The 25,591-nt window shown below is 38.3% G+C and overlaps 1 protein-coding gene across 1 annotated transcript in view; it reads right to left on the bottom strand.

Moving 5' to 3' along the window:
• Positions 1-25,591, bottom strand: part of srrm4 (serine/arginine repetitive matrix 4) — a 62,435-nt gene that overhangs the window by 22,664 nt on the left and 14,180 nt on the right. The window contains exon 2 of the mRNA XM_085476211.1: positions 4,311-4,433. Within this exon, the coding sequence (XP_085332337.1) occupies positions 4,311-4,433 (123 nt within the window). The remainder of the gene's footprint in view (positions 1-4,310; positions 4,434-25,591) is intronic.

Genomic DNA, 25,591 nt, shown 5'->3' with positions numbered 1-25,591 from the left:
GCAGAAACACTTTCTTTTGATGAAGTTGAGAGAATGAAAAGGAGAATGAGAAAGCAGTCAATTGCCAGCTGCACTAGGAGTGGTGATTTTGTGAAACAATGGTGTATGAAAGGGAGCTTTTGGGGAACTTTTGATGAAAATATATTCAATTCAACTTTTTTTTTTTTAAAGAATTGATGTTTTAATCTGAGCCATGATTATGCATGAAGACCATACATGCATGTGACTACATCTAAGATGTCATTACCTATATTATTATAAAGAACAAAACATGTCTCTCTCCCATGAAGCACTGAAGTACGTTTATTTCAGCTGTAACCAGACACACTTCTATGTTTCAAGTGAAGTTCAGACTGTTTTCATTCGATACCCAATTCACTGGAAATAAATCTAAATAGTTTACTTCTGCATTTTGCTCTTTTTGTTATTTGACAACAACTACTCTCAAAAACCTACTCATTACATCAACTTACTATTTCTAGATGGAATCCAGTGTCAGCGGCTTATGGCCTCATGTTATAATTAACTTTTTTTTCTCTGCCAAATTGCTGCAGGCCAATTAGCAAGATAACAATCCACAGAACAAATGTCCTTCTCAACAAAAGAGATTTTTCTCAGGCAATGCTTTGTGAGACAAAGTATTTGGAAATGGATCTAGCTCGTTAGCCATTTTAATAAAAGGCAATGAAAAAACACATGCATCTAACCTTGATGGCTTGTGGAGGATATATCATGTAATCACATAGCTTTTTTGTGTGTTTTTAAGGCTTTATGGTATGTTATGTTTCCTCTTTTTAGTTGACCTTGCGGTCAAAACAGCGTGCATGGGTTTCTCTTCCTTGTTTTTTGTCTTTTAATATAAATATAATTTGATAGAATTTACCAGCTTGACCTTTATGAAGTACAATCTCTACATACACAGCAATGCTGCAGGTTTTTGATTTATTAATTGTAATGGCTCTACAGTGAATTTCAAATTGAAGAAAGTATCAAGTATCAAGGCCTTTACTGCAGCCGCCCTCAGTTGCTGCTCATTTCAGGGTCTCCCTTCCTTCTGTTTTGTCTTCAGTAACTGAAAAGCAGCTCTGCTGGGTTGAGATCAGATGACTGTCTAGGTCACTGAAGAATATCCAATTCTTTGCCTTGGAAAACTCTTGGGTTGATTTTGCAGTATACTTTGGGTCATTTTCCATTTGCTATGTGAAGTGTCATCTGATCAGTTTTGTTACATTTGGCTGAATCTGAGCAGTAAGCAGAACTCTGTACTCTTCAGAGATCACCCTGCTACTTCAGTAGCCACATCTTCGAAAAACACCAGTGACCCAGCTCCACTGGCAGCCATACATGCCCTATGCCACAGTGTTGCCTCCACCATGTTTAACTGCTTGTTTGCTTCTGATCATGAACTATTACCTCTCTATACTTTTTTTCTTCTGATCATTGTTCTAAGAATTTCATCTATTCAAAGATATTTTTTCATAGCTGTCATGGTCTAGACTTTGATCATGATACAACTACCTCCTTGAGACTGTTCTCGACTCGGATAAATATTCTGAAGGGATTTTTCTTAACTTATAGAGGAATGAATTCTTTGACCAGTCACTTTAGTTGAAGTCTGTCATCTTTCATGTCTTTCTTTGGTGTTGCTGAGCTGGCCAGTGAATTTTCCTTTGCATCAGATTGTTGATTTTGCCACTCTTAAAGTTTTCCTTATCTCTCTTCTAGCATTATTTGGAATTTTCCAATAATGACATCCTTCATGTGCATCAACATCTCTCTGGACCTCATACTGAGAATTACAAAGACCAGATACCAAATGTAAACTCAAGACTTGGAATCAACTCTAGATGTTTTATATACTTGTCACATGATAAGAGGAGGAGGAATGAAGGAAGAGCCGTACACCCATATGAGGAAATATCCTGTGGAAGAACAGTGTCCCAGAGCTCACACAATGCCAAGGTGCACTGAACTTGCTTTGGTATCTTAGTATATTTCTGTTAATGATTCTGTGAATGAATCTTTAATTCCAATATTCCTAGTATTTGCAAAGGTGTCGTTCACAGTCCACGTCTATATACGTCTAATACAAATCATTGCAAAATAGATCTTGAGGAGAAGTTGGTTTTGGAAATACAAAACAATAGTCTTTGACCCCAGAGATCAGGGTTAGCCTCCAAGCATGATTTGTGCTTCGATTTAGAAAGTAAAATTGTTTGATTAAGGTTAGGTAAAAGATTTCGGTGTTGCCAAACATTGTGTGTTATGATAGAACCAAATCGGCAGTGATATATGCACTATGGATCTATGTATGTCTATGTATCTATGGCTCCACAAGATTTGCCAGGAGACATCAAATGTAAGCAAAAGAGTGGATATTATAGATAAACAAACCTAAGAATTTGTTGCTAAGTAAAATTAAGCAAAATAAATTCCTGCAGTTATGCATTTTAGAAAGCAGCAGCAATGCCATGTCATCTTGCATGCCACTGTATTATCAATCACATACATAGTCCAAATTAACAATGTGTGGACACATTGTTGCAGTCTTTACAAGGTAGATTTACTTCAAACCTTAAACAAGTACAGAGTCCTCACACTGGACACAAAATTCATTTATGTGAAATATAAGGGCGACATAACAAACAGCAAAAACACAGATAAGTAAGTATGAAAGAATAAAATCAAATCTAACACTGGGCAGCTTAAAGGACAGTAGAGTAGATATGCTATAAATACATCGTCTCCTTGATTACAAACAGAGCTCTGGTTTTCTTGGAGTTCGTTCCACATATGTGCTGCATAAAAACTGAGTGATGATTAATCCTGTTTATTTTTCAATACGGGAACAGGAACCAGGCTTGTGCCAAAACAGCTGAGAGGTCTGGCTTGTTCATTATGGCCTCTAACAAACGTGTTTTTAATCACCTTTAGCTGTAATCTTACAGTACTTTACTGGTGATACAATTTTTAAAATTCATTTCTTTATTTTTTTGATATAGCATGAGGTTTTGAGAGTTTGACTTAGTTTAGTATCTCATTAAAATTAATGGATGCTTTACTCAAAGTGGACTTCCTTTCATCGTCTCAGCTAGAACTTGTAGCAGTATTCTCTCTAACCTCCTGCAGCTTCTAGCATTGCTGTGCTTTTTGGTCTGAATGCAGCCGTGTTGTGCAAGATTTGACACTGAAAATGCATTCATTTTATTGCTCTAAACCTCATATAGTAAGACCTACAGTTTCACAATAAGATCCCTGCATGAAGTCAAGATCATCTCTGCTACTGTCTGATGAAATGGATACGCTGCAGAGCTGCTGTATAAGAAAGGGTAAAGTCATCATTTAAGAGGTTTACCAAACCAAATGATGAAAAGACTGTGGTTCAGCAATGGTAGAGCTTTAGTGTACGTTCTATGTGCACTATGTACACTCAGCACACTGAGAACTACTCTGATTTCTTAGTATTTAAATTTTAAAACGCTGTAACTTGGAGCTGCTGGTGAGAAGGGTGTCTCACAGAAAAGCCCCAGTTCCAAAGATAATAATGCTATAAATCTCTCTCACCGTGCTTTCTTCTATCAGATGTCTTTTCTTGCACGCATAAACCAGAAAAATGATTATCAGAAGCCTGCATGCCAGCGTGTTCTCTGCGCTTGCTGTTAAATTCAAAAACAAAGAGAAGCAGCCGCCGGGTAAAGTTCATCCAAAGAGAAGAGATTCATGTTTATGATCCGCTCTTACACTTCAGATGCTGCTTGAGTCATGTTTTACATATCACTGCCTGCTTCCCTGCTGTGTAACTGCAACAGCTTTGAAGGTGTCAGATTAATTAAAAAGGTTTCTTTCCAAAAAAAGAAAAAAAGAAAGAAAGAACCAACTCTGCCTGGATTGATTTCTCCAACTCTGAATAAAAAGCCTAAAAACTGTTCTTCTCTGCATGTGAAGAAGACTCTTGCATCTGAATGACACAGCGTGGAATTCCTTACACCATTTGTATTTCCTACCCCGATAAGAGTGTTTGCTTTTCCTGCACCGGAATATAGAGATTAGCTTGGGTTTCTTGTTGAGAATCAGGCCCTGAAGGTGTGTTGGTTTTGCTGTTAAAAAGGCTTTATCATCTACAGACGCAACCAAAACAAACTTTAATCACAAAACTCAACTGATCAACAATCGTACATGTTTAAAGCCCATTCTTTTCTCAACCTTCTCATCTCTTCACAAGCACTTGTTTTCTTTTAGTTCAGAAAACCCTCCTGATGATTTTGAAGGATTGCTACTTGGCATGTGTGAAAACACAAAGGCTAACTCACCTCCTGGCCCTGCGATGGCTGCGGTGTTTGCGTCTGTTTCCTTTGATGCAGCCATATCTGTCCCTTGTGTCCACAGCTTTCCTCTCATCAGGCTTGAGCTGCTGGCAGGTTGTAGTTTCTGAGCTGTGGGGGAAGAGAAAAAAGGACAAATAAGATTCAGTTTTTGCTCTCGAGCCTTCAGTGAGAACTTCAAGTGATTTTTGCAGTTGTCCACACAGCTAATGCTTCCATCGCACAATAGTGAGGGGGCATTTAACATGCTTGGTTAGCCTTATTCCCTTTGGTCGACTGGGTATGTGTTTTATTCCCCTCCATTTCTTTCCTCCAGCCACTCTCTAGGAAAATTGGAGGTCTGCCATTTACCATTCAAATCAATGTGTCAATTGAAATACAGTTATTTACATGCCTCAGCTGGCCTGCCATTTTGTGAAATGGTGCTTTCTGCCTTGTGCTGGAACAGTTCTTAAAGTTTTGTCCTTATCTATGACCTAGATATATTTAATAAGACGTAATCAAACCAGACACTCAGATTTTCTGTTTTGTTTTGGGTTTTTTTTTTTCAAAAGTGAGGAAAATTATTTCTGGCTCCCAAATAATTTTTCCATAAGTCAGGTGTTCGGGTAATTCAACCACTTTTCATCTACAGTGAAATACGGCATAGAATGAATGATTAAATAAACTGAATGATTTGATGTGAGCACACAGTTCTAGCCCTGCTTATTATTCTCTGTTTTAGTCATGGGAGATTTGAGCGTAATTACACATTCTCCTCTTCGTCGAGTGGCTCCCGTCTGATTGTAATGAGAAGATAATCAGAGCCAGAGATTAGGACGTCAACGCCGCCTCCTCCTCCTCTTCCCCCAGCGACGAGCAGGCAGGGCCCGTCGCTTTCTATCTTCCTCACCTTCATTCTCCTTAGCCTCTCAGCATTAGAGGGAGTGCCCCTGACAGGGAACTAATAATGTAAAATGGCAGACTGGGTGCTGCAACATGACCAAGTGTGTGAAAGGTGATAGGGGAGATAAAGACAACCACCGGAAGGATGATTAATCTGATAAGGAAGGCTGATGGAAAGGAACCTTTAAATAACCTGGTGATTTGGCTAATTTTCTCCTTGCTGATGTAGAGCTGAATAAATGTCAGACCACACTGTTGCCTGGTATTAAGGATGCCTAATCAAATACACTGAATTTCACTGAAGAAAAAAATAGTAAAGTAAAGAATAACATGCCATCGTAATCTCAGCATTTCTTAATGGGGGGCCTGTATTATATTCTGATATGGATGCTAAGACTCAAAACATCTACAATTCTACACAAAACTCAAACTCATACTCAAAGATGTATGATTTGTTGCTATAACGCAGCAACTAATAGATTTTGTTGAGACATTGTTTTCTAAACTGATTTTTTTTTTTTAGTTTTGGTCTATTGATCAAACAAAAACAAGCACAAAAGATGCAGCGTTTTCTACATACCACAAGCCGACATTATAAACAGCATAAGCTGTTATTCACTCATGTAGCAAAGGGAAATGTCAGCGGTGAAACAACTTCAGTAACAGTTCATTACATTAACTGATTTTCAGTATAAAATACAAACGCAGAGTAGAAATGATTTATGAGTCATGTGTTTTCCATACAATTTGTATCCACTTGCAAAATATCCCAACCAGAATCAAAACACATAATATCAACTGAATGATGGCCGTTCATCTTAATCTGGTGATTATAATGAAGAAAAGGGGAAAAAAAAAACCCTATTATGAATCCTTATAAAATACAAAAGAGTCAAGTAGTGGATGCTAACTTTCCCAAAAGATCATTACAAAAATGTACAAAAACATCATTGGTCTCAAAAGGCCAGTCATTACAGACACACACACACACACACACACACTGAATCACTGTATCATAACTCCACTGTTTTTGTGAGCAATGTATCCTGATAGTGCTGTATTATATGTAACTATGTTGCTATCTGTAAGTATTTTAACAATATACACAATTCGCTTTAGATACAAGCACGAGCTGAAAACTGCTCTGCCCTGTTGAACTCTCCACTTTATGTCCCTGAACAAAGAGCAATTTTCTTTTACTGGCCCCATTTTGGCTTCTTTGTTATTTGCTGTCACTCTAAAAGCAGCAGTTGATGACTTTTAAATGAAATCAATTTTGCTATCACAAATGCACGTTCCCTTGATCTGGCCCTGCAATTTATGGCTAGAATTTTACAATAAGCACCTGGATTTATTGCAAGCTGCTTGTATCTGTCAAACCAAACCTTGTGCTTATTCTCTTTTCCATGTTCACATGAAGTCCTTTATTCTAATTTATAACCAGACATCAGTTGAAAGTATTTAAAGGGAGACTTCCAAGTACCAAAACTACAAAAAGCAAATCAAAAGAAATACTGTGCATCTTAAGTTAAGGTGCTTGGTGACAAAGTATTACATTAACTGGGGATCTGTTTACCATAAAAATAGGTGAAAGAATCACAGGAGAAGCTCAATTTTCACCCAGAAAACTTAAGTTTCAGACTTTTTTGGGGGGGCTGTTTCTTGTCGTTTAGGTCATTTTATGTACTAAAACAACCTGATAATGGCTTAGTCACCATAACTACTCAGCTAAGCATAAAGAATACCCTTTAACAATGTAAAACACAGAGTTGGTCCCTACAATTTGGGTAACTTTCTGTTTATTACACATTATAGCCTGGTACAGTGCCAACGAGCCATATCTGCAGGAGGGATCACAACAGACTTAGCGGGCTGGTAAAATTCAAAGTGAGGGTAGCATCCCACTTTTTGACTTTTTGAACTCTTTCTTTTATTATGTGCGTCAAGTTGAACGTGTGTGCTGCAGAACATCTCCTTTGGCTGTGTTTCGGGAGGGAGCGAGAAGTGACCATGCTGTGATCAACTCTTGTTCCAGTCTTTGTCACAGAGGGAGAGTCTATCTCCTCTCAACGTGAGGCTCCCTTGCTCCATCGTTCACCACTGATGCTGACACGGACAGATGGTACACAAAAACATGCTGCAAACAAGATGACAGTGCTTTTTTTTTAAGGCCCAGTGGCTGTGATTTCCCCCTGTGCACAATTCCAAATTTGAATGGGGGACTGTGTGTGGTCAACAGATGCAGAAGTAGCTATATCAACATATCAAGCAAGAGGTAATTGGCTGAAATAAATTATTATCAAATTTCTGTATTAATATTAAAATATCTAATGCCATGATGGTGCAGGGCAGGGAAAGACGGGCTCCTCCCTAAAGCAGGACCTGTATGGTTTTAACAGAGGACATCATTCCATCTGTTTAACTTTCAGTTAGAGATGGGTGGTCTGATATCATATCATATAATTATAATTCAAAATATAAGTATGCTGCTTTATTTTGGGATATCATCTGCTTTTTGATCCTCATCAACTCATAAAAAGGTCCCAGGCGAATGTGACAAAATATGTTCACAGAAGGCAGCATGGTGAATGAAAACACTGTAGTGAGAAGACCAACACTGTAAGATGAGTTCAACTAAATGTGTGAGGAGAATTGTTATTTGCGGCGTAGATTATAAGTTTCCCATAGAGTAAAATCTTTTGGCAAGTTTTCCTACTTCTACTTTCAGCTGTGTGCTGAGATAATCATAAAACATCACAGACAGCTAGAGTCACAGAAGGATCGTCATAGTTTGTGTACAGTTTCATTGTCCACACCCCATTTACGATGTAAAATTGAGATAAACTGCTACAATGTCTGCCAGGAGCTAGACAGTAATCTGCCAGCTGCTTTACACACCGCCAGCGCACAGTTGGGGGTCTCAAACTCATAACATCGGCTGACACTGTACAGGTGTGCGAGAAGCATGCAGCCAACCATTAAACCCATGCACCTGCAAAACACCGCTGCACAGCTCTGATGTTTGCATTTCAAATGTGTCAAACGTCTCTCTGACGATTAATACAGATCGCATTCTCGGCTGACGCAATTAAATTCTGCTAGATGTTTTCGTGTTTTCATCCGAACTCTGCTATTTCAAATCAAGTTTTTACTCAACGCGTGTGATTAAAACTGCTGCTTGACAATTCAGCAAAGCTTCTGTGGCAGCTTCAGAGCGCTCAGAGCCGTGTCAGTTTAGAGCTTCTTTGGGGACACAACAAAACACACATCACTTGAATGCAACCTTTTCCTTCTAAACCTTATGTGTATAGATACCCCACTTTGACAGAATGAGATCTTACAAGATAGCGCTAAGAGACACCCAAGGGGAATTTGTGCATTTTCTATTCTGTGATCTCCTGAAAGCACAAACAGATAAATGCACTCCCTCGCTGCTGTGTTATGGTCTATCAGCATAAATGATTGTACCCTGACAGCCTCTGCTGCTAGCGTAATTAACCTTTAATTACACATATTTGCAAGTATATTGTACAAGTAGTATCCATGTGTACTTTTGAATTTACAAAAAAAGAGCAAACAAAGAAGGTGCGCTTCATTATGAGCTCTTGCTAACTGGGGAGATATTAACAGTTTTACAGGAATAGTTCAACTATTTGCTTTTACTCCTGCAAGCAGATAGTTAGCCTTTTTTAATATCCCCATATGACAAATTTCATAACTATATTTTGTCTTAAGCAGCAACAAGCAGCAACAAACCAGTACTAGTATGGAACCTTAATACAATCTAGGATCCAGCATTCAAAAATCCATATTGGCTGACTTTCCTCTGATTTTGGTTGCCATGCCATCCTCACAGGTGCACCGTCTTGCTGAGTGAGTGAGCCAAGAAGACTCATGTCTAATGGAGCAAGTGAATAACAAACTGCGCCAAGCAAGTTAAGGGATACGTGGAAAGATCAATACTGCTAATGCTAAAGCAACAACAGGAAAACAACATCTGGCGCTCGATGGATGATATGTCACTTTGTGACACAAAGGAAGAGGATTTAAGGCTGAAGAAGATTACTGTTAAGCATTTCCCCCCATCAAGTTAATTGTTAACACCAAGTAAAGTGCTCATAAAAAATCTTTACTTCAGCAGCACATGTATTGGTATAAACAATCCCTCCCTATACAGTGAAGTAGCCCTTAGTCCAACAGCCCAAATACCCTGATTATTCAGTGGAGGGTTTCCCCTCTAACTCACTAGCTTATAGACATGTCAAGAAAAGTGTAAAAGATAACAAAGAATGAGGGAGGACTTGTGTGACCTTCACCCTGAGAAAAAGAATCAGAAAAAGACTGACAACAGTGCAGAAGTGATGCTTTTATTTTTTCTGTTTCCGTAAATGATTTAAGAGTTTCCAACTACTCATGTGAGATTCAGGGTAGCTAATAAACTTTTCATTATCCCTGTCACAGTGACTGGGAGCAATTGATTATCATTATTACAGGAGTGATGATAGTTGAGATAATTACTAGAGAAAGAGGTGATCTACTACCACAATTAAAATCCCAACACTGTGGTCCCAAGTCACTTTGCTTTAATTTATACTGAGAGTGTTTATCTATGTTTTAGACTCAAGTGGAGAGCAACTTTATCACCATCCAAAGGACAGAAGCGAGCAATTAAATCCCCACAAAGTGAATGAAACACATCTCTCACGTGGTTAAGTCTTAAGGCACACACGACCTGCTAAAACTGTTCAATGAAAAGTTAAAGTGGATACTTTTAGGTCAAGTGTTATAGATTAAATGTCAAGAGATTTTTGAGGCAATCATTCAGCTGAAGAAACACACAAACAGGCCTGCAATTAACTAGTTATAAACAATTAGCCACATGAGCCCCAACCACTTCATTAACACTGCAGAAAGTTGCTGGTTTGAGCACTAGAAGTTTCACAATCAGGAAATGGCATAAAATTATGAAGTACTGATTTAAATGAGCTTCTAAATATGAGCATATATTTTGCAAAGTGAAATAACCCCCATATGTTGCTGTGACAGTCCAGTTTCCATGGCCTCTATTGTGAAAGCATGCTCTCTAAAACATGTCAGCCCACGTTAAAATGTGGTTTCATTTCTTTCAGCTACCAAAATCACCTAATGTTTTCACTCCACAGGGGAGGCAATTTTTCTCCTAAATGTGCGCAGATGGGTAATAGATTTTTGGTGACATTTCTCCTACCAGCTAAATTGCAGCTTTGGATGCAAATCCTTTTGGGGGATTGAGATCAGCCCTAAATTGGCCGCCTCTTCTTCCATACTACGCATGAAGGGAAGGCAGAATGATAGAAGTGAATATCAAAGATGTAAGCCCCAGCTATGAGGTATCAGTGGCTCCAGGCAATTTTCCGTCTTTGCTAGTTTGCTCCAAGTCTAACATTAAATTTCAGCATAAAGCTTTGACAGCACCTTAGGCTGCTATCATGTAATGATGAGAGTAAGTTTTCTCTTTTCTTTTTAATTTTAAGGACCATGATTTATCTACAAATACACGTTTTTTATTATTGAAAAGCTTCCTACAGAGTGCATTAAAAAGTAATTCATTTAAGCAACTTGTAAACTGTTTTTATGCACTGGTATTTAGAATTATCATATTTTTTAGTCAAAAGCACCTGATGAGCATAAAAACTGCATCACAGAAGATGAAACCAGTGGCTTTTATAAAAGATAGATTTCCCTGTAAACCTCTAAAGTCAAAAGAGGTTAAATTAGTCAGTGTTTCACAATAAATTTAAGAATTCTCTTTCCCAAAGATACCTGGACTCCAACTGAACTCAGGCCATCACATTTAAATGCACTAAGTGATATTTTTCACTCACCAGGCTGAAGAGGCATGTTTTAAACCAAACCACAGTCTTTCCCCAAACCCAACCAAGTAGTTTTTGGTGCCTAAAACTAACCAGTGAGTGAAAAGAAAAGTCAAAAATTGTGTGCAAAAACAAAATTAATAGGCAAGTGAAGTCTTAAATAAAAGTCGACTAACTACCAGACCTGTGACTTAATCCAATATTTGTCAGTGTCCTGTATTACTGAGGCTTGTATGTCAAGACACTGATGCCAAAGTACATTGGGTGCATTTACAACACCAGCAGTGCTGGGTACAAGACATTACAAAGTAAGTTACAAAGTAATATGTTACTGTAATCAGATTGCATTTTTCAGTAACGCAGTAATGTTACATTTCACTATACTAAATTACTTCCAGGACAGAAACAATTGCTTTGTTCTGCTAACACAACTTTGGCTTTTTGCAACCCTCTGCACAGACAGCATGCTAACGCAATGCTTGCACACAACCATTAGGTGTTGTTGTGTTGATATGTGGGACAGTAGCATATAGGTTTATATTGTTACCTGGTAATTACATGATAATAAGTGTAAGGTCAATTTCATCATAATTCATTGTAATGAATTATTTTATTCCAACAAGTAATTAAGTAACATACTGCAGTACTTTTAAGAAATGTAATGCATAATACATAGAAGTTTCTTGAGCTATGAATGTAACACTGAACACCAGCAGAACAGTAGTCATGGAATGAGAGGAGGACACAGAAAGTAAAAAGTAAAAAGAGGGAATGTTACTTGTGCATCGGTATAACAAATACATTAAATGCCATTAAGTTGTATGCCACTGAAACATGATCTTATTGTTAATGCATATTTACTTAATGTTACCCGCTGATATTTTCGGTACAAGTACTTTTTTTTTTCTACCATGGTCCATGCACTCCCTGATTTTTGCTCAAAACAAATGGGATCATTTAGTTGCATGGACTATGCAAAGTTCGCAACATGGCTTTGTAGTTAAATTAAAAGAACTGATTCTGATTAGTCCAATTAAAATGTCTACATCATTTGTGAATATGAAATACACTCATCATCTTTGCCTCACTATCAGCCAATCAAGAATAGCGAGGCCTTTACCCTTGCAGCGGGTGAGTACCATGCGTGCCAGAGTGACTTTGAAGACAAGTGAGGTTGTTTTATTCAATTATTGTGTCCTGATGATAAAATGGGAGCAACATAATGGCTTGATTAATTTCCTTATCACGGTGAGCACAAAGAGTAATTACAACCAAATCCACCGCTTGGTGAACCACACATCAATCAAATTAAAGCAGTCTCCACTCGGCAGCAATCACTTTCAAACAGAACAAATGAGTCGATTGGCTCAGACCCCCGCCTCCGGCCAGAGAAATGTTTACCTAAGAACTGTAACTCCAAGCAAAGGTTACTTAGGTTGATTAGAAATCTCTGAATATGTCAGAAATTTTAATAGAAATTGTGTATGCACAATTATAATGTCGGTATGAGCGAGGTTGTGTAGAACCTGAGTGGTGTTATGTGCCCAAAGCAATCATTATAGCTCATGACAATCTCGACAACTGGCAGCTACAACCTAGCAGGAAAGAGGTTTAGAAAAGCAATCAAATGTCAGCTTATAATAACGTTGGGGCAACTCCATTACCATTGCCCATACAAAGTAGTCATGGTCCTTATTGACTAGCAATTCCTATAAAATTTAGCCTTTACAACATGTAAAGAGGCATGTTGGCATTTCTTATAATTAATGGGGCCTGGTTTAAAGAGATCAGCTGAATCTCTTGGCATGTGAGGTCAATGCAGAAGGAAAACTGAACTCTGACCTCGGCATTCTGTGATAACATGACTGCTCATTAGGACCATGGCGTGGGGAGCTCAATCCACCAGTGTCATTTTTTCTCTTTTTTTAAAAGCCTTATTGAATTGGAAAAAAAAATCTTCCCAAGTTAAAGTTACAGGATGTTGAGTAAAGTAAGTAAGTTGACAGTAAATACTGCAAGGCACAGAGTTACTCTTCACTATAAATATCAGTCAAGTCAGTCATCAAACCACAACCAAATACTGGTGATAAAGCAAATAAACCAATGTCTTTCCCTCAAACTTTGCTTATTTTGCATCTGACAGTGTATTTCATCTTTAAGAGAAAACTGAAAAACATATTTTCATAGACTTGCTTAATAAAGTAGCCAAACAAATAAAAAAAGACCAAATGAAATTAAATGTAAACAAAAATGAAATAATGCTTAGTTTGAAAAGGTAACAATTTAGAACATAAGACAGAACATTTTACTTTCAAATATCAGGGTATCTGTAAAATCATACCATGTCCCTGAAGCTAAAGCTACCAAAGACCAGCTCATTGAAATTAAAATATCTCTGGATGTTCCTCTCCAGAGATATGTAAATGAAAACTGGAACATCAACTGGAGGAGGAACCCTTTTGGAAAATAAATTCATGTTTTTAGCCAGTAAATTAAAGCCTAAGGGCTTTACTTGACTTGGGTAAACCTACTGCATTTCATTTGCAGCTCTTTCTATTTGCCCTCTCTCAGTAGGGCTAAAAATCAAATCAAAGCACAGTATTAGCGCTCAGATTCACAAGAGCTGCTGGAGCTGTGGTTCATTATCGGAGCCACTACAGACGGAGAAGAGAGGAGAACTTGTAGGAAGGCATACTGGGGTATCTTAACAATTGGATAACATCTTAATATGACATGCTGTGACTGCTCAGAGTGTATGATTTCAGCATAAAATGTCTAATTGGAAAGTGACATGTGAAATATAGCTGCAGCAATTCTAAATTGGAAGCTACACCTCGAGGTTCCAAAATGATGGCACCATTCCCTGCTGCTGCTATACATTTAATTCTTGTTGAATGTCAGAGAATGAAAGGCTACATTTATGGCAGTATGGTGCATGGAGACAAAGCCAATGGGGTAATTGGCCGCAGTTGACTTCCAATAGCAAAACATTTTAACACAGGCAATAAAAACTGCTCAACAGCAAATAGATAAATCCAACTGATTAGCCCATAACTGTCCACGAATGCCAACATTTTGCTTCCGACATGGCCAAACGCAACAATACTTTACATACTTTAGAGGCAGTAGAATTTTAGCAGTAGAATAGCTCCAGAATCAGATGGTCGGTCCTCACTGCAAATATTGTTAACATCTAAACTGGTAGTGTTTCTCATCTTTCACGCATCATCACGTGTGCATCAATTACTTGCTTCTAAATTGAGTTAGAAGTGATTAGAGGGTTCGTTGTGCAAAGGCGGAGAGAGGGAAGTAGGCATAGTTTGGTTTAATTAGCAGCTTGTGAGCTCCACTTCCTCATTGCACTTCTTCCTGTGTGAAGGAGATTACTGAAGAGCCTTCTGCAGATGCTAATGTACGTGGAGAGCACTGAGGAAGAATCATTGTGAATCCCATGTTTAATTAGCACAACCATGTCACCAGAGATGGAGGAAGCTGCTGAATACTGAGCCTCTGGATGACTGACAGGCGGCGTTCCTGAGTTCGACCAAAGAACAAGACAAAGAAGTTGAATCTTTTAGAAAAGTTGGATGATGGAAACTGTCCTGTTGTGAAAAGGAACTCATTTTGCCAACAAAGTCTAATTTCACCAGTCAAACAGGCAGCTGACAGATGTTTTGGGGATTGGACATCTCTGTTGCTCCATTTTTCAATGTAGGCCAGAGAGATGGAACTGTGTTTCTGTGAGAGCACATTTGTGAGAGCACATTTCTCCCAGTTAATTAAGAGAGTGGAGTAGAAAATAAAACTACCACCTGGCTCAAACTTTATCAGCCAATTACACAAGTAAAATTTACCAGCAGCAGCAAAGGAAACCATAAACAACTATTTCCATGACACTAAAGCTAATTTAAAACCCGATTTGACAGACCAGCAGCCATAGCTGTCTGCGTTAAGGACCTTCTGAGCCGCCTTTCCCCACTTGAGTCTCCAATTATCCACCATCACATTTCCTTGTAGTTGCTCCATGGGAATAATTCTTAGCATTAACTTAATAGTTTCTCTGCACACCTGTCTGCATGCACAGACCTCAATTATGACCCTAGAATTTGGTATTTCAGTCCCTCCCCTACTTCTGCCTTAATGAGCTGCTGGCTTTCCAAACTAATTCGAGTCAGAGGCGTATGAGGTATGCAGCCATCATGACAAGATGAAACTCAATGGGACAGTTGACACCTGGGTGTGGAAAGAAGAGTGGGAAAACCCCTGACAAGATCTCGATCTATGCTAGTAATTAGAAAATGGGTTGAGAGTAGACAAACATGTTCCATTGCTTTTGATTACCGTCTCTCTGTATTTCTTCACCTTCAGCTCTGAATGCTTTTACAATGCAAAATAGCCATATAAATAATTCATGAAGCCCAGCTTATGACCACGTTTGAGAAGATCTGTTCCCTCATTAGGTAATCAAGTGGCCCAGAATTTTCTCTGTTTCTTTCTGTAAATAGATTTTACCTCCTATTGTAGAAAGAGTGTGCAATCATTGGGAAGGGTGAAGCTTAAGAATGAAGAAACCTCTGGATTCCTTTTCATTCTCTCATGTCAGTATCCCTACTTTTATACGCTGAAGAAAGACTGCTTGTCATACTTTACGAAGAAGAGGATTTAAATCATCTGCACCTGTCTCTTCCCCCTCACCTGTTCTCATTATAGTTTTCACATTATCCACTCAGTTCTATCATGCCGAGTCTGGCATTGAGACATGGACAGGTGAGCAATCCCCATGATCCCTCCTCATGTTCTCATCACTGCGCCATCCTGTGCCACCTACCAGGTGTGGCGCACAGGCAGATGGAGGCACAGCATCCAACAAATCCAGCAGATCTACCATCGTTTTGATGCTATAAATGTGCCTCATTGAATGGCATCACATGCAACCCGCAGGCAACAAACTCCCCACGCTTTTCATATGCTTGTATAAAACCTCCAGGCTTGTTCGACTTTGTTTCTGTGCTCCTTTAACCTTCTGTCTCTGTCTATTTGAGTCTCATCCAAAAAAGTGGCAAATTCCAGAGTCCCATAGCACCTACTGTCTGTGGTGTATCGGAATCAGGACCTTCTCCCACGATTGCTGCTGTACATCCTTAGTGTAATCTCTCTTTTGCCAACTCTCTTTGCTTTTTTACTCGTTTTTTTCTTTTCTATTCCTCACATTGTCTGTCTGTCTCTCTCTAGTTTACCTTCAGTCATATTTCTCTCCAACTCTGTTAAAGAAGCAATTTTAAACATTGTCTGCAGCATGAACATTGCAGGCGCTATACATCATCTCAGTCTACCATGTTTACTACTCACACACAGGGAGTGAGCCTTACTTCCCCGGATGACAGTGATTTGTGGCGCATGTATAAAAGAAACTCATTGTCTACCTACTCTACATGACTGTGCTTGTATATACAGTTTATGCATAAACAGAAGTGTGTACTGCCGCTGGTTAGAAGTGGTACATATCAAGTTTGGCCCTCAGGGAGACTTATATTAGCTACATGCAACCTACCATTCACATCTAAAATAATCAAAAAAAATTGGAGCCGGGCATTCAAAATGTGGCGACTACAGAGAGCAATCAAGACACCCGCTGAGTTTCCCTTCCTCCACCCACTTCTCCCCCTTGATGCTAATCAGCGAGGGAGCTGCTGGCTGTCTGGTAGAGCTGATCTGATTTGAGACAGAAATGCCGTTAGCTAGTGGGAAGAAAAGGCAGAGTAGCCTACACAATATACCATAATCAGAGGAGGCACGCTGATCCAGTGTATGAATACCTATGTGCTTGCCATGTATTCTCCTAGAGATAGTTTGGTCAGTATTACACATTCTTTAAAAGTCAAATACAGGGATACATTTTGTCAGTGTCTGAAGTGTATAAATATGGAAAGTGTCAAAATAAAAAGACGAAGATACTAAAAGTACATTAATATGGCTATGAATTAGTTTGTTAATTTGCTCAAATATATGATCAAATAAATTTAGAATTATCTTTTTACATTTTTCACATTTCTTATTACTAAAATTGACATTTTTAACTAATCCAAGTTTTTTAAAAAGTGAATTATTTCATGTATAATATATAGGTTTCATACTTAGATAGATCTGGTACTTTAACACTGTGCAAAGAGATACTTTGCAGTTTAGTCAGTTATGTATTTTTTATGGTGTAAACCCGTATTTCAGAGGTCTCAAACTTGAGGCCCGTGTCACCTCTACTTGCTTGACCATATATTGACGTGAAGAAATATAATGCAATTTGGCCCTTGAAGTTACTTTTATTGTTGGGGAGGATTTGTTTGTTCTTGAGTGCAATGTTAAAGTAAGTTCTTTAAAAAGAAAAAATAATTTAATATGAAGCTAATATCAGTAGAGAGCACAAAGATGTTGAGGAATTGGCTGTATTAGTTCAGTGAGAGAGTCATTTGTAAAGAAAACAATTTTCACTAGAAGTCAAAAACTAATGTCTGCATGTATTTTGTTAAAAATGAACTAAATTACAGCAGAAGTGCTCCACGTGTCTGGCCAGAAAGAGAGTACCAATTTGTTTATTTGGTAGTTCAATCAAAAGTTTCAGTTAGTTAAGAGTGAGAAAAAGAAATTGCGTTCACATTTGCAGTTTTGTCTTATTGTACAGTTTTTGACATTTAAAAAAACCAAAAAAACGCAACATTTTGAGTAATGAAAATGAGATCACGCTGCCAGCAGCGGTCCACAGCTCATTTAAGTTTGAGACTCCTGCCATATATGAAATAATATTTAAGTTTTCTTTTGAAATCAACATTAAAAAAAAATCATTGACAATGACAATCACTATTTTTCAAGAAAAACTGTCAACAATTCGTCGTTTTTGACCTTTTCATTGTAAAGATTTGCTGTTTTGTTTTCTGAGACATGACAAACCAAGTCACCATCTGGGCTCCTGCAGACAGGGACTAGTTTGTACTATTTCATGACAATTTATAGACCTGGCAAATTCTCTGATTAACTGACAATTGAATGAAGTAATCAGCACAATCACAAATTTCTCATCTTTCACACATAAAACAGCAAAATAGATTTTTTTCTCCCCACTTGAAGCTGGACGGGCCAGATGGAAACTTTATTACCTGTCTGGCCTCTCAATTAATTTGTCGATTTATGTTGCAGCTCAGTATCATGATTTAGGGTGGCAAGACTGACACTGAATAACAAACATATTCAGTGCAGGTTTCAGTTTAGTAGTCCACCACAAAAGAGACGAAAACTTGCCTACTGCACACTAAACTGACCAGATCTGCATGAAGCATTTGTATCAAGAACTGGATTCTACTTTAATGATATAAAAAGATCACAATAGTTACACTGCTTGTTAGCTGCTTATTTTAATTAGCAATATTTGTAATTTGGCCAACAAATATTTTATGCAACAAAATTTACAATGATTTTCTCAAATTAAAGCCAACCTAAAAATAAATTTTTAAAAAGTGTAATTGTGACAATTTCAAAAACCTACACATTATTGTAAAATTAAACTAATTCAGTGAAAAATGCCACCTTCAGTTTATACTCCACAAGTCTACATCCCTACTGGAGGGTGTCTAACCTGCTCGTGGTGATGGTTGGAGGTGACCTTAGTCCATGTTGGTACACATAATTATCATTTCCCTAAGGGGGGACCTATGATCAATGAGAGAGTGACCTCACCCTCTGTACGCACCCCCTTGAAAGTCAGATAATAAATTGGTTCATCTCACCTCCCCTACCATCCCTGTTATTTAGAGGGCTATCCAAAGGAGTCCATTACCTTTTTATGGAAAGGAGGTTCATTCAATTTGCTGGCGACCCAATAAGAACTTTTGTATGGATGCATGGCAAGGGGGCTCAAGGGCAAGTGAATTATTCCATTATGCTTAATGTGTAGGAAGGCAAATGCAGTCAAGGCCATGAGGGGATTTATTTAGCCATGTAACCTCTGTTCCTCAGGAAGAAACAATAACTAACTGAACAGGTAAATTCCACACAGCATCTGTCTGCATCCCTCTTGAATATTTATAATTGATAATATTTATTTAGATTAAAAAAGATTAAAACGTGTTAAATATAAAGCGACAGAGAGGTGTACTTGGCTTTGTTAAGCTGTCCAGCTGCAGATGGAAAAAAAAACCCATGCCATTATGGTTTGGTACTGCTGGACTGTATGAAGATGTAAAACTTCCAAGCGTTCTGTCCAGACATTCAATTCTTATTTGGAGTTTAAAGTGACAAGTGAATTGAAAAGCATCACAGCCACACCGCCTGAAATTACTGGCTTAATGAAAGAGTTGTCTTATATTTGGCTTAAACCCCATTAAAGGATAATCCTACTAAAAGTCAAAGGTTTTGTTTAAAGGATTCACCATGCAGCATTACCAGCATGTACGGTGCTAATGTCGAAATAATAAGCGGCATCAGCTGTAAAGCGACATACACATATGGTCTTGGATTGATTAGAGGTAATCTGTATATAAACTCAATAAAGTGAATGTAATTCACAGGGTTCACAGTTGTATGGCCATTAAAGCTGATAAACTAATTTCATGCATCGCGGGAAGATTCTATGAAAAAAATATTGTTCAATATATTCAATAATAGCATACCTGTCCTTTAAAGAAACCCAATACCCAACTTTTGTGTGTGTGTGTGACCCATGTATGTGTTTCTCAAGATATATTTAGACACCTACTAGTTCAATTAGTGGGTTATGCATTGGACAAGCTCTTGCTCATCAGTGCTTTTGTCAAGAACTAGTTTTCTACCTGAACTCTTTCTCAAAATATCTGAGTATTGTGTGAATAGCCAAGAATATGTGCACCAAAAAACAAAACAGACAGACACATACGCATAATTCACACAATTAGTTAGCTCTAGCCAGTTATTTTCTTTGAGTTTTGAGTCAGTGTGAAAACAGGAGCCATCAGTAACCATATTTAATGTGTAGGCATACAGAGCATACAGATTTATGCACTATTTTAAGTGCATTATGAAAAGCATTGTTGCTTCATAACATAGCCACACATAGCCAGTAAATATACAATACAAATTACATCTTTCATATTGTTTTCCACTGTACACGACGTATTGGGAAATAAGATATGTTCCAAAATAACCCCGTAAGGAAAAGCCTGTCACATGCTTCAAACATTATTTTGACAGCATATTTTTTGTCACCTTGCTGGCAAACATAGATGTACCCTGAGTGAACTGAAGTACCACCATCACTGAGAAGTGTGCATAGAAATAAACTTGAACCTCTCTTCCTTTTTTGTCATAGAAATCCTATAAGTACATTTTCCAGAGTGGAAATAACAGCGAGGGAAAGGCGAACTAAAAGTGACTCAGGAGTTGAGAGTCCACTCTGTGTTCTCAGGGGAACTAAAGGTTCTGGGGTTTAAAGGAAGGTGAGTCTGATCCTGCAGTATTTTGAGCGGGAGCAGATTATAAAAAACATCAGCAGGTGGATGAAAAGTGACATAAGCTGTATTCATAAAGGGCCATTTTTGCACAGTATGGTCAGGAACCGCACACAATTAATACATAACCTTGTCAACGTCAATATGCCTGACTACAGCGAAGATAACTTATGTTATTGATATGAGCCATTGTGATGCACACCAGTAAGTAAATTATTATGAAAAGATTTATCACAGCAGGAAATGTCTGTGGTTACTGCAGTTGGTTAGCAATCAGAAGTGAATTTTGAATCAAAGCTGCCATTTGAAACCACTTTCAGATTTAGTTTGCTTTTGGATTATTGAATTGGATTTGAACTGTATGGATGCAGGTAAGTTTAAGGCACCAAAAAAACATTCTGCTTTTAGTTCAGTGTTCATATTTCATGCAACAAGGCTGAAAGAGATAACTTCCCATGTTATAGAGCTGGTTTAGGAGATGCCTAGTTTTATATATATGGATTGCTTTCTCCTAAAATTAATGGAACGAGAGCAAAAATCTGAGCAGCAATGCAGCTTTTCAGAAAACATGCCCAGTTTATTTAAAAACCTTCAAAAGGTTTAGTAGACTTCAAAGTCCAGTTTTGAGTAGATTATTGTTATCAGGAGACCTCTAGCTTCATCTAAATACAATCAGAAAATTGCCCAGATGTGTTTACTTTACAATTAAAAAAAAAAAATTAGATGTCATTGCAAAACCTTCTCACGTTCCCAAGCAATATTGGACCCCAGGGCATGTGGAATGGGGCTTTAGGGCAGGATCAAAATTGATAGCATAGATTATGACCTGGAGGCGAAGATGGTATATTGCTAAACGGGTATTTAAAAACGACTCCTCCAATCTGACATACCCTCACCTTGGTGGCTGTCAGTCAAACAGTAAGACAGTCTATCAGTCAAGCTGGAAGACTGTCCTTTCGCTTCAAAGTTTATGAGAAAAGATAGGGTGTCTGTGAGATTATTTGTCCTTTCCTATACAGTATTAGCCCCTAATCTCCTGCCTCTCTCGGCCCATTCTCAACAGGATGAGGTGCTGTTAAGGGCACTGACAGATGGAGAGAGGGATAGTGGAGGACTTTGGCAGAGAAGGAGTAAATATGTCAATCACCTGAAGCACTGAGGAGTTTTTCTTGGAGAGGAAAAGAGAAAAGTCAACAAGCCCAAGTTCATTTTCAACATCTATCCATTAAAGGCCTTCGGATTAATACACCAGAACACATGACCCCTGGATATTTATTATGCAGTGTGAGTTTAAATAAAATGTTTTCCTTATCAGCACACGTAGTGGTTTGAAATCACGCGCACCACCTGTATCTAAAAAGCTCTGCATTTCAAAAACATTTTTCATCAAACTGAATAGCGAGGCAAACGTGCAGGAAATCAAGGACTCAGATAAGTGGATTAAAAATAGAAACTATTCTGCTTTTTGACTTTGACGTTGATATCTACATGCATTAAGTTTGCCCTTTGGCCATCATGACAAGGATTATGCCACCAGTCAGGTTCTATTTATTTACTCAAATCATCTTTTGATAGGCCAACCCCCCCACCTTGGATGAATATATCAAACAGAATGAGGGCGTCCTGTTGTTAAATTGTAGCTGACAGCCTAAGGTCCATCACAACATCTAATGTACTGTGCTGTATTCCATTGCAGTAAGTTCTGAAACAATATTCAAATATAGACAATGTAGGTTAATGTGGAAGCTGATTGGATTAGGCAGATGTGCTTTAACTCCAGTCCTTTGGGACATCATGATTATTGCAAACATGGTTCAGAGTTTTTTCTATTTTAAACCTTTGGATTCTTTGCCAAATGCTCCCTTGGTGCATTGCAAGAAAAGCAAAATAAAAGAGTCAAACTTCTAGAACAGTCTTAATAATTTAGCAGTCTTCCTCAGAACTAGGAACTCATTTAGCTGAGCACAAAAGGCACTGGTGCATCGCCCTGGTCGGATCAAAGGCAAAGCATTAATTCGTGGCTTCTCGTTGTAGTCAGATCTGGTGTTTTATTGCAACTAGATTTCTTTAAACTGTCTTCAGACTCAAAGAGAGTGCTGAGACAAAGCAATTCTATTTCTCCTGCAAGGGCACCGCTGAGCCCAAGTTTAAATTGAATGCCCCAAAATAACTGTTTAATTATGTGGCTATCTGAGAGGCTTTCATGTTTTCCAAATGAATCAGGGGGAGTGTGATAACCGATTCTTTCATCGATGTAAAACTGGAAAAAAAAATGTCTCTCAGCTTCTATCAAAAGTGATAGGAAGCCACTGAAATGAGCTCTTGTGCCAGAGACATTAATTAGATTTCTTATAATTAGGTAGACTATCCTCACATCACCCCGATCTGTGCCAGATAAATTTAATTATTGGGCAAATTCTACTCTACCTGCTCTGTCCATATTTTTACAAGGCAGTTCTTCTGAGGATAATAGATGTCTTCATTTATATTGGTTTACTTTCAAGGTGTTTTCAAAGGCAAATTTCCATCACAGCAGGTAATGAATCTGTTTGTGCTGGAGAGATTTCATCTGAATGTTGATAATGACCAGTTCTTTCTGAAGACCTGTTTAAAGTAAGTGAACCGAAAATGGATCAACAAGGGGCATATTTTAGCTTTTGTGACCATGATTACATATAAAAATTTATTTTGTTAAATAATATTCAAATATTGACAGCTCTCCAAGATGCTTCTCGGTTACTTAACCTATACTTGAAATGTGTTTGTCAGCAGACAACTGAGATTACGGGTGTATGGGAACTGTAGTTTTCCATGTATTTTGCACAAACTACTACAGGAAATGAATTTATATTTTTATTTGCATACACAAAGGAAGGCGATCGTGGCTCAAGAGTTGGGAGTTCGCCTTGTAATCGGAAGGTTGCCGGTTCGAGCCCCGGCTTGGACAGTCTCGGTCGTTGTGTCCTTGGGCGAGACACTTCACCCGTTACCTACTGGTGGTGGTCAGAGAGCCCGGTGGCGCCAGTGTCTGACAGCCTCGCCTCTGTCAGTGCACCCCAGGGTGGCTGTGGCTACAATGTAGCTTGCCGTCACCAGTGTGTGAATGGGTGGATGACTGGATATGTAAAGCGCTTTGGGGTCCTTAGGGACTAGTAAAGCGCTATATAAATACAGACCATTTAGATATTGGATTCTTAGGGGTACAGTTAACTTAAAACCATAATGGTGAGCCCTATGGTGGAACAGATGGGGATCACCAAAGTAATTAGGACTAACTATCTGACAATTACAAATGCACAAGATTTTGCATGATTTTAGAGTCTTTATTCAGAGCAATGTTTGTATGATTAAAATCTCTGTCATCACACCAGCATTGCCCAAACATATTTAATTAGATGCAATGTGAGTAACAAACATTGAACAGACAGTGAAAACAGCAAAACGATAAAAACTGTGTTTTAGTCAGAAGGTTATTTCCTTCTGCAGAAATTGTTCTGGCCCCTCCCTGGCCTTGTATGTGCATAGATGGTGACCCTGAGGCATGGAGAGCAGCAGCAAACCCCCCTGTACAGAATGAAGCACGAGGCAACGGCAACACAAAGGACATTGATTAAGTTAGTGGAAAAAGAGCGGCTGAAGTGGAGGTGGTTTGCAAATCAGCATGCAGAAATATAGCAAGAGCAGCTGCACCACTACAGCTTAAATAGCATGTCCAATACACAAGATCGGCCAAAAAGATATGCAGACTGGTATCGGCTGAGCTATCAGCTGACGTGGGCTGGCACTGCAATGAGCTGATCTTCCAAGATCTCCCAAACTAATGTTAGGCTCACTTTTAAGATTTCTATTAATATCCTGCAAAGTACCATCTCATCAAGTCTTAAATCTACTCAAACAAACTGAGTCACTGACTGAATGAGTCAGCATTGCATTTGCTAAATGGCATCTGCAAAGTAATTTCTGCACTCATGGTATCCAGAGCCACAGATTCCCTTACACTGACCACATTTAACAAATGTCCAATGACTGAGCATTTAACAAGGCTATTACTAAACTTAATTAAGGAAATAAATGAGCCATTCCCAAGAACCCGAGTGACTCAAATACCAATCTCATGGTGTCTGGGTAGTTTGCTGATGTCATGTAAAAATAATAACTTTCCCGAGTTATCTTCTATAGTCTGAAAATAGAAAGTTGCACGACTGACTCACCATTTGCTGAAATCATTTCAGATTGAAAGATCATTCAGTTGACGTGTGAACGAGAAAGCCAGATAAGATCTCTCTTTGTTTATGCTTGTTTTTTTGTTTGTTTTTAACTTTGCGTTGTCATTTGAAGAAATGATTAGAAGATGATGTTTTTATTCCAGAAAACAAAACTGAACTATTAAATAGTCTAAAAAAAGACGAAGGTATCCATCTATCTTTTCATCTTCCCATTTCTTTGTGAAAGACGAAGATTTTGACTCCACTCTCTTGCATGTCTCTCTTACTTCGGGAACAGCGACAAACCTGTCAGCTCCATTTGTCCTAATCAGTTCTCAGTAAGATGAGCTGGTTACTGCAATGTCAGTCAGAATAACACTCACAATAGGAAGTAGCACACTGGCAAGATAGGTTTTTGAACAAGCCCCCTCTGCACGACTTTCTACTCAGCTTCACTGTCACTCTTTGACCTTGTTACTGACCTTGACATAGTTTCTACTGTTCTGAATCAGCCTCTTGCTTTAGTATTCCTGATCTATACTTGTTCAATATGTCATTAGAGACTGTGTGCCTCTGAAATCTGCCTTGAATCTCTATAGAGCAGCTTCACACAGTGCAATGTAAAACATGCCATGAGAGCTAAAAGCCAAATGTACACTGTAACTAGCCTAGTTTTAATTTAAAACAACCAAACAAACAAACAAAAACAGCAGCAGTTTTGAATATTTGGTATATTTGATGGCTCCAGTTATTTCATTTGACGGCCTCGCTCCTTTTGAAGAGATAAACACATTTAAAAAAATATAATAATTACTAGTAGAAAGCTAAAGGGTGACACTTATGTCAATTTGAAGCAT

The sequence above is a fragment of the Copadichromis virginalis genome, linkage group LG12, assembly GCF_057382275.1.
Source record: "Copadichromis virginalis isolate Kocher_CV1m ecotype Utaka linkage group LG12, C_Virginalis_male_GT1.1, whole genome shotgun sequence".
In the NCBI taxonomy this organism is placed as follows: domain Eukaryota; kingdom Metazoa; phylum Chordata; class Actinopteri; order Cichliformes; family Cichlidae; genus Copadichromis; species Copadichromis virginalis.
This window is presented reverse-complemented; position numbering and strand designations above follow the sequence as displayed.